General features: G+C 58.4%; 1 protein-coding gene across 5 annotated transcripts in view; it reads left to right on the top strand.

Annotated features, from left to right (window-relative positions):
* Positions 1–2,412: 2,412 nt before the first annotated feature.
* PAX2 (paired box 2) overlaps positions 2,413–9,269 on the top strand; it is a 79,815-nt gene continuing 72,958 nt past the window's right edge. For 3 of the 5 annotated variants that reach the window (XM_033131428.1, XM_033131429.1, XM_033131427.1), the window contains exons 1-4: positions 2,413–2,514; positions 3,119–3,673; positions 7,180–7,348; positions 8,129–8,326. In XM_033131428.1, coding sequence (XP_032987319.1) covers positions 2,502–2,514; positions 3,119–3,673; positions 7,180–7,348; positions 8,129–8,326 — 935 coding nt within the window. In that variant the 5' untranslated portion in view covers positions 2,413–2,501. Of the gene's footprint in view, positions 2,515–2,953; positions 3,674–7,179; positions 7,349–8,128; positions 8,327–9,269 lie in introns of those variants that run through there. The other 2 variants (XM_033131430.1, XM_033131431.1) reach the window with 2 other exon arrangements.

The following is a 9,269-nucleotide window of genomic DNA, read 5'->3' as shown; positions in this document are numbered from 1 at the left end:
GGCTAATGAAGCAAATCCCGAGATGGGTATCAGAGCAACTCCCCAAAAGTTTATTTGCCTTTAAATTTCCGCAGGGAGGCGGGCGCCTTGTTTGAAGTGTAAATGCCCCTAGGTTGGGGGGTGGAAGGGCCGCTTTGAAAACACCAGAGAGAAAAGGTTCATTTAGAGGCAGACGGGAAAAGCAACCAACCCTGACAGGTTGGAGCCGGGGTTGTGTTTGGGGTTGGGTTGTTTTCTTTCTTTCTCTTTCTTTTCCTTTTTCCTCTTCTTTCTTCTTTCCTTTTTTCCTTCTTGCTTTTTTCTCCTCTATCAGGCTCTATAGAAGAAGAAAGGAGAGAACAGGAAATGGAGCATCACAGGGAGAGGACAGTGCCTAAAGAGAAATCTGTAGGCCAGCCCTTCAGCCTGGAGCCCTAGGAGAAGGCAGAGCCTTGGCTGAAAGGGTTTCTAATCCCCAGGGAGCAGGTTTCTAGACCTAGGAATCTGCTGGAGCTGAGGAAGCTGCCAGGGGCTGACTTGGGGGGAAGGTGAGAGTCCAGCTAGTGCAGTGCTGAGGAAGGTTCCTAGGAGGGGGGAGTTTTAGAATCTTAGAAGTATCATGGAGGGAGTCTTCACTTCTCAGGGGGTACATGTGAAGGACAGGTATGTAAGTACAACTTCCAGCATACTTTGTGCATTAAGTTCCCGTCTTTGCAAAAGGTGAAGATGCCTCTTTTCAAATGCCTGTGGTCTGCATCCACACTTCATCATATGTGTAATACAGAGATGTGAACAGCTGGTTCTAGAAAAATCTGTCAGTCTATGTGAGGAGGGGGTTCTGCCCACAGTCTTGCTTCTCCAATAGTTCAGACTCCCCAAAACTTAACTTCCTGGACCAACACAGGGAGAGGTGGGGCAAAGGGTTCCTTGAGATCTGAGCTCCTTTCAGTAAGGACCCTTCCTCGATACTTTCCCCCCACCCCAATTCTGGGTGAATTACCTCCCAGAAGGAAGCCCAAGGCTGTACCAGCTAATACCACCTGAGAGCCCTTTACTTCCAGGCCTGGAAGCCTTTCCCTTTGGGCTGTGGGAACTCTGTTTTCCTTTTTCACTTGCCACACGAAGTGAGTGCGTGTTCGTGGGGTTGTGAGGCCAAAGCAAACCCGGGAGCGCCATCTGCAGGTCTCGAGAGGAAGAGACTGACCTTCGAGGCTGGACCCTGCGCCTTCAACCTCCTGCCCAAGGGAACCAGCTTGGCCGCCAAGGGAAGTGGGTGGGGTAGGGGTTGCGAGAGAGGGGTAAGGCAGAAAGGGGTGTTTCCTCCCAGAAGGTACCCCGCAGGTGGATTAAGCGGATCCGGCTCAGGAGGATCCAGGAAGTAGGGCAAATGCTAGGATCCCAGCAGAACCGGCCCCCTAAGGAGTGGGAGGCTCAGAACCCAGTTGGGCTGAGCCTGGTGCTAGCTCCGCCCGAGGATTAAGGGCGCCCAGAAAACCCGGGTGTAGGAGACCCAGTAGGAGTCTCCTTCTGGCTGAGTCGGGCGGGTGCGGCCTCCATCCTAGCTACCACCTGGGCTCCAGCCAGCGGGACAGCGACGCGAGTCCGAGGCGCTTCCGCGGGCGCCAGGGTCTGTTGGCAGGGGCCGGAAGCGCCTCGAGTCCGGGAGGCAGGAGCGCAGCGCGGGCTTCCCTGAGCCGCCCTTTCGTAGACCTAGAGAAGCAGGGGGAGGGGACGAAGGAGGGAGAGAGAGTTAAAACATCAGCTGAAGTGCCAAGATGATTTATGAGACGAGGGAAAATATTTCATAAAGATCTCCCGGATATTCTGTACTTAACCAGTTAGGAGACAAAGGGCTTCTCCTGCCTGGTGCGTGCGAGCGGACCCGAGCGAGAGAGGGAGCGAGTGCGGACCAGGGCTGCGGAGGCTGGGCCAGCGGCTCCGGCAGGAGCGGGGCCCGGCCGAGCGCGCTGCGCCCCCTGCGCTAGCTCCGGAGCCGCGGAGCTGCTGGGGGCGGCTCTCAGCCTCGTTCGAAGCCTCTTCTCCCCAGCCGGGGAGAGCCAGCCTTGGTCTCTCGCGCTCTCTGCCGCCAGCCACCAGCCGTTCTGCACTGTCTCCCTCCCCAAGCTCTCCTCCTCGGCCACCCCAGGGTCCAGGAGCCAAGTCCCCGGGCTCTCCCACTGTCCGTTGGGTCCCACTGAGGCAGGTGGGTCCAGCTCGATTCTAAACCGAGCGTTTTGGGCTGCCCAGACCCCTAGGGGTAAGGGGACGAGGGAAGCTCTACACTTAGCCGCGCGTGGGACAGGACAGGACTAACTGCCGGGCACTTTGCCCCGGAATGAGAATTGGGGGGTGCGTGGGTGGAGAGGTACCTCAGGAAGGAAAGGCGAAAGGGAAGGACCAGAGAGAGGAAGGAAAAACCAGGAAGGAACGGAAGGGAACTCAGAGCGGAGACTAGGGGGGTGAAGACTAGGAATGTGGACTCGGCTCGGTGCGGCGTGGCCCATACGGGCACTGGCCGGTGGATGGCAGGGCTCGGTGAGTAGGGACCGCGAGCCAGGCTTCCGAGCGCGGTGCGCTGCGCGGCCCTCCGTCGTTGCCTGAATATTCATTAGACTGGCAGCTCTTTATCCTTATCTAACGTTTATCTTATCGGCGAGTTTCGTTTCTCAGTGTAGTTTTAATCCCGGGCTCCCCTTCCCCCTCCCCCTGGCCCGCTCCCCTCCCTCCCTCTTCCTTCGCTCGTTGCTCCCTCCTCCCTCCCGTTTCCCCCTCCCTCCCCTCCCCTCACCGGCACCGGAGTGACAGGCGCGGGGCCCTCCTCGCCGAAGCTCGGGGCTCCGGCACTGGCGAATCACAGAGTGGTGGAATCTATTGCCTTTGTCTGACAAGTCATCCATCTCCCAGCGCGGGGAGGAGGAGGGGGTCTGGAGGGGGCTTTGCAGCTTTTAGAGAGACACACACCGGGAGCCGAGGCTCCAGTCTCCGGCCGAGTCTTCTCGCAGCCGCAACCCACCTGGGGCCAGCCCAGTACTGCCGGCGCCGCTCGGCTCCCTCCCTCCCTCCCGGCCCTTCGGCCGCGGCAGAGTGCGCCTGCCTTTTCCGGGGGCGGGGGCCCAGCTTGCGCTCTCCCCTCCCGAAGGCGCCCGCTCGGACAACCCAAGGATTGCTACTTCTCTGCCAACTTCGCCAACTCACCGGCACTTGGAGCGGCCCGGCTTCCAGCCCGGCGCCCTCGGGCCGCCCCAGCGCCTCGTCCTCTCCGATCGCTGCCTCTCGGATGACCAGGTTCCAGGGGAACTGAGCGAGCCGCCTCCCCCTCCCAGCCTCAGCCCTGGCCGCAGTGGCCGCCAGCGCCATGCGCCCCCAGATTCCCCCCGCCCGACCCGCCGCCTCTGGGCCGTTCTGCTGACCGCCCAGCCCCGAGCCCAGACGGTGGGAAGTTGCGGCGGCTGCGGTTGCAAACTCCGGCGGGTCCCGGAGGAGTCCTCGCGGGGAGCGCAGCGCGGCGCCCTCAACCCCTGTGCGCCCCGCGGCAGCCGGGCACCTGCTCACCCCCCCACCGTCCCTCCCTTTTCTCCTCAAGTCCTGAAGTTGAGTTTGAGAGGCGACACGGCGGCGGCGGCCGCGCTGCTCCCGCTCCTCTGCCTCCCCATGGATATGCACTGCAAAGCAGACCCCTTCTCCGCGATGCACCGTGAGTACCGGCGCCCGGCTCTTGTCCCAGCTAGGGGCTCCATGTTCCAACCCCGTCCCGTCCTGCCGCGGCCCTGGCCCCCTGTGCTCAGGTCCCACCTTGGAGGCCACGTTGGCTTCTCCCAGTTCCCCCTTTCGTTCTTCCTCTTTTCCTCATTTCCCAGTTGTTTCTAAAGCCTCCAGTTTCTCTCTCTTCTGCCTTCTGTCACCCATACTTCTTCTACCTACCTTCCTACCTTCCCTGGTGCCCATCACTTGCCTGCCTTCCTTCCACCTGCTCCTTCTTAAGTCTTGGATCCACAGCACCGCCATCCAGGCTCCAGCCACCCTATTCCCTGGTCACTCTCTTGCCTTGGGCTGGGGAACTAATGCGCTGGCAGTTTTCAGGGTTTTGCTTGTGTTGTGTTTTCTCTATCTTGTCTCTCTTCCCACCCCCTTTCTGTTTGCCTCCTCTTGCTCCCTCTCCTCATCTATACCTTTCTGGAACTTAGAGTGTGGTTGTCCAGGAGAAGACTCCCAGCATTAAGCACCCTCTGGGTCAGAAGTCAGGCAGAAGAGTGTGGGGGGTGGGGTGCCCCCTTCTGACCCTCAGCTCCCAGCATCTCTGTGCCCTGCCAGCCCAGCCAAGGCTTCTTGTAGGCTGGTTTGCAATACTTCTCTCCTCTTTTTTCCCCCTATCTCCCTTTCCTCTCCTTCCCCTTTTCTCCTCCTTGAGTTGGGAGTCTGAGATTGGCAGGATGTAGTAGTCCTCTTTTTCCCCCTCTCCCCAGGAGGTGCTCTAAAAACAAAGAGGGGTTCCAAGGAGAAATCGAAGTCAGTGAGAGATGGAGTAGAGGAGTCTTTCAGGCGGCCCCTGGGCAGAGCAAGGCTCTGCTTCTAGTTCTGGAGGCTCTTTGCCCACCTCCCACTCCCTGGTCAGGACCGTTTAGCCAGCCACCTGGCCAGGGGGTAGGCAAAAAGGGAGAAAGTGAGGGGGTGGGGGTGGGGGGGAGAACAAAAGGAAGGCAAATGCCAAAGCTGGGGAGAAAGGACAGAGAAATCAAAACAAGAGAAAGGAAATAAAAGAAAACAGAAAGAATGTGACAGAAAAAGAAGAGGAGAGAAAATAAATGAAAAAATAAGAAAAGAGGGAATTATTTTGATGAAATTTGAATTTATCTAATTCATATCATATGTCTTTAGCTTGGAAAACAATTCAGAGATTTTTTTCCAGGCTTTTAGAAAGATAAATAGATTCTAAATAAAAACCATCTCCTCCTCTGTAGATTAATAATTAAAGATAATTTGTAACTTTTCACAGGGAAACTTTTTAGACCTGGCTTGGATCTGTGCTTCGGACAAAAGAGCCGAAGAGAGAGAGCTGAATTTTTCTCTAAGCATATATTTAGCGTTACAGGGAGGATCTTTAAAAAATACTCCTGGGATAAAATATATTTTCCTAAATAATATCCAAGCACGGGAAATCCGAGCCAGGGGCCTCGGGCTGCCGCGAGTCTCTCCGAGCAGAGCCAGAAATCCAGGCTCCTTTTCCGAGGTAGTGGAACCGGGTCCACACGCCGTCTTCGCCTTGCCCGCCGGCCTCCGGGCCCGGCTGCCTCTACTCTCGCACTCCTCTCTGGCCGATTCCGTTGGGGACCTGCCGAATCCCGGCCGCCCACTGGGTGCCACTTTGAAACCTAAAGAGGACCAAGGCTAGCGGAAGGTGGTCGGAGGAAGGGAGAGACCACGGCGCTGGCGGCGAACGAGCAGGCAAGTCGCCGCCGCCGGAATCGGCGCCGGCGGCAGTGGCGCATTCCAGGCCCGACTCTGCGCCGGCTCCGGTCCCCAGTCCTGGACTCCTGTCGTGCCCCCTTCTCCTCCTACCCCTTAGATTGGGTACGAGGGGCCGGGCCCGGAGCCCGGGGAAGCTGAATTATTCATCTTTAATCTGCCCGCAGCTGCCGCCTTTTCATACCGGTAACGCGAGTTCTCCCGGGGCCTAAATTATTGATGGTCCGGGTTTGGAGGGCGGGGAGGGGTGAGGAGTGGGGCTAGAGGTAGGGAGACTAGCGGAGATGGGGGTTAAAATAAGAGATTCCGGCCTTCACCAGCCTCCAGATCTGACGCTTCTCCCCAGGGATTTCTACCGCCCTTACTCTCCTTCCCCTCAGAAGGGGACGGGAAAGAATTGAGCGGGACGCAGATGTCCCCGCTTTCTCCGAAAGTCGCCTGAGGCTAGTAGGGCAGGGGCGGCAGGTTGCCGGCTCGGTCCGGCCCAACTCGGCCGCTAGAAGTCTCTGAGCTTGGATTGCTCAGTAACTGCGGCTGCGGGTTGATCGCTCTGAGTGCAGGATTTCTAGACTGCTTTAGGCCAGAGAGAATGGGGCACCGGGCAGCGCTCTCAGGCCTGGCATCCGGTAACCACCTGGGCTCCGTGGTGGAAAGCCGGAGCTGGAGTCGGGTTGGAGACCCAGCGCCCTCCTCTTGGCCAGGCGAGCAAACGCCCTGGCTGTGCGGTGTCCTGGGCGGCTGCCGAGATCTAAGAGGTCGGAGGGACGAGAGCTGGCTTGGGCTGGCTGCACAGGGTGCCCCGTGAGCCCTCAACTCGCCTGGGCGACCTGTACCAGGCGACCTGGGCGAGGCGGTGGGCCCCGAGCCTGGCGCAGCGCAGCAGACCGGCGAGCCAAAGCAGCCTGCGTTCTCTGGCTGCTACGCGCGACGCGCTGCTCAGCTCTGCCTCCCTGCCTGAGCGCAGCCAATTCAGGGTCCCTACCTCTTCAGTCTTCCCTCCTCCACCTGGCTTTCTCTGAACTTTAGACATTAGGGAGGCGAGAAGAAAATATGGACCCTCCAAATACCTGAAGATAGAAAACATAAAGGAAAGGAAAATTCGATAAAAAAAACAGAACAAAACAAAAACACAGGGAAAGAGGTGGGAAAACTCCAATCCGATTAAAAATAAATACAAGGAAGAAGGTAGGGTGCAAAAGGGGAATGTCAGGGACTTAGAGATGTCCCTCTGTGTGCTGGGAGCCTTTATGTACGGAGTCACCCAGACCCCCCAAAATTATCCGCCTCCAAGCACGCCGCCCCGCACGCACCGACGACTCCCTCTAGCGTGCGGCTCAGGCGGGATCCCGCTCCGTGCAGGTTCCGTCCTCTGCCTGGCTCTTCCTTTTCTTTCCTACATTCTTTCTTGCTGGCATTCATTCCCCCTTTGCTGTTTCCCCCGTTCTCCCCTATTTTCTCTTGCCCTGCGTCTCCATTCTTTCCCTCCCTTTCTCCCGTGCGTCGCCACGTTCTTTCCCAGCCCTCCATTTAGCTTCTGCGCTTCCGCGTCTCTACCCGCCGGCAGGTCCAATCCCCAATCCTCCGCGTTGTGGTCCGCGGGCCACCGTTCTCCCGCGGCTCCGGGAACATGCCCCTCCGCCCTGCCTGCTTCCTTCGCACGTCCTGGGCCGCGGACCCTGACTAATGGCTCGTCCCTGCTGTGTGGGGTGTTGTGTTTTTTTTCTTGTCTCTCCCCAGCAGGGCACGGGGGTGTGAACCAGCTCGGGGGGGTGTTTGTGAACGGCCGGCCCCTGCCCGACGTGGTGAGGCAGCGCATCGTGGAGCTGGCCCACCAGGGTGTGCGGCCCTGTGACATCTCTCGGCAGTTGCGGGTCAGCCACGGCTGTGTCAGCAAAATCCTGGGCAGGTGAGGGCCTCTAGCTGCCCCTGGGAGACGCCCTGCCTCCTTCCCCCCGCCGGCTCTGGGTCTCCAGCCCCAGGACTTGGCTAAAAGTCGAGGATGCCAGCGGGAGAGGGAGATGCCCAACCCCGAGGTATCTGGAGAGCTGCTCCTTTTGGAGAGGGCGCTCAGGTGGTGGCTGAGGCCCTAGGAGCCAGGGTGGAGCAGGGTCATACAGCGCTTTCCCAGCTCTAGGGTCCTCACGGGGAGGCAGCTTGATTGCGGTCTTCAGAAAAGGGGGGACACCTCTTCTAGCAGAGTTAATGCAGAGCGAGGGGTTGGAGGAATAGTGTGAGGAGCGAACGGGTCCCCAAGAGCATAAAAATCAGCAGTGGGTAGACGGAAGGAGGGTTTTGGTTCTCATAGGGGCTCTGCACTCAATGGGAAAGGGCTGGAGGTGGTGCCTCAGCCCTTGTCAGCCTGGAGGCCTGGAAACGCTGTTCCTCCTGCTCTTCCCAAATGAAAGGTCGGGCTTTCACTCCCCGGGGCGCCTATTCCAGCGGGTGTGCTGGCAGCCCTTGGCATGACCGCCTTCCTGGAGGGAGTGTCCTTCTCACCCTCCCCTTCATCCTCTAATGCGCCCTTGCCCTAGCCAAGCGCCCTCTGGAAGCCGGCTCAGCCACGCTGGACCTTTTTCCTCTGCGTGGTTGCCTCAGGCGGGAGAGTGGCTCAGCGGCTCCGGAGCCTGCACCCCCCTGCCCCTGCCATGGTCGCTTCTCCCTGACTCCGCCGGCCTTCCCGGGGCAGGTACTACGAGACTGGCAGCATCAAGCCCGGAGTGATTGGCGGCTCCAAGCCCAAAGTGGCAACGCCCAAAGTGGTGGACAAGATTGCTGAATACAAGCGACAGAACCCAACTATGTTTGCTTGGGAGATCCGCGACCGGCTCCTGGCTGAGGGCATCTGCGACAATGACACCGTGCCCAGCGTTTCTTCTATCAACAGGTGAGCAAGCCACCCCTGGCTATAGGGTGGGACTCCAGCTTCCAGTTCCTGCCCACTAGGGCACCCCAGCACCTGATATTAGAATCTTGGTTCTTTCTTCAGCCTCTGCCCTTCCTCCCCAACTTCCAGCTCTAAAGTCTTTGGGGTAGGGAAAGGGCACCTGGGAGGCAGACAGACAGACAGACAGACAGGGCTGTCTCCAGCTTAGGGCTGGGTATTCCCTGCCAGGCTTCTCCCGCCGGAGTACTGGAAATGAATCCAAGTGTTTGTGGTAATTAAGACTCCAAGATTACGCGCCTTGGTATCTAGAGACAATCACAGCCCACAGCCGAAGCCTTTAAAATGACCAGTGTCTATTCATCGCCTCCAAACAGACTTCCCTTTCTAAAGGCATGCTCCCTTCCCCAGGGGCAGCTGCCTGTACTGGCTCCCCCACCCTCCCTGCCAACTCCCACAAAGCTTGCCTCCCCGGAGCCCAGACCTTGCGAGCCAGCTCCGCACAAATTTCCGGCCTGCAAGCAGGAATATCTAGGCCTGCAGAGCAAATGCCAGCCACCAGCCAGCAATTGGCAGGGACTAGAGGGGCTGGACAAGGAGAGGGACGCCAGGCAGGGAGGGAGAACTCTGGATTCAGAGGCTGAACTTTAGGAGATGCCTCTAACCACCTGGGTCCTTATGTCCAAGCCTAAGTGTGCACTGATGACAAGCTCAGGCACGTGGGGATAACACAGGCTGGAGTCAGCTCAACATATACTAGCAGAAGATAGTTAGTATCCCACTCCCCAAGCCATTCCAAAATGCCCCCAGGGAGGACACATTTACACATTCCATGTACATATACCTGGCCAGTGTGCAAATGTATCTGTCTATCTGTGGTGGGTATAGCACACATAAGCAGCAGTTGGATGCAGGAACCCAGGATAGCTTTACCATCACAGAACTG

The sequence above is a fragment of the Rhinolophus ferrumequinum genome, chromosome 16, assembly GCF_004115265.2.
Source record: "Rhinolophus ferrumequinum isolate MPI-CBG mRhiFer1 chromosome 16, mRhiFer1_v1.p, whole genome shotgun sequence".
Taxonomy (NCBI): domain Eukaryota; kingdom Metazoa; phylum Chordata; class Mammalia; order Chiroptera; family Rhinolophidae; genus Rhinolophus; species Rhinolophus ferrumequinum.
Note: the sequence above shows the minus strand (reverse complement) of the source record. Positions and strands in the feature narration are given on the sequence as shown.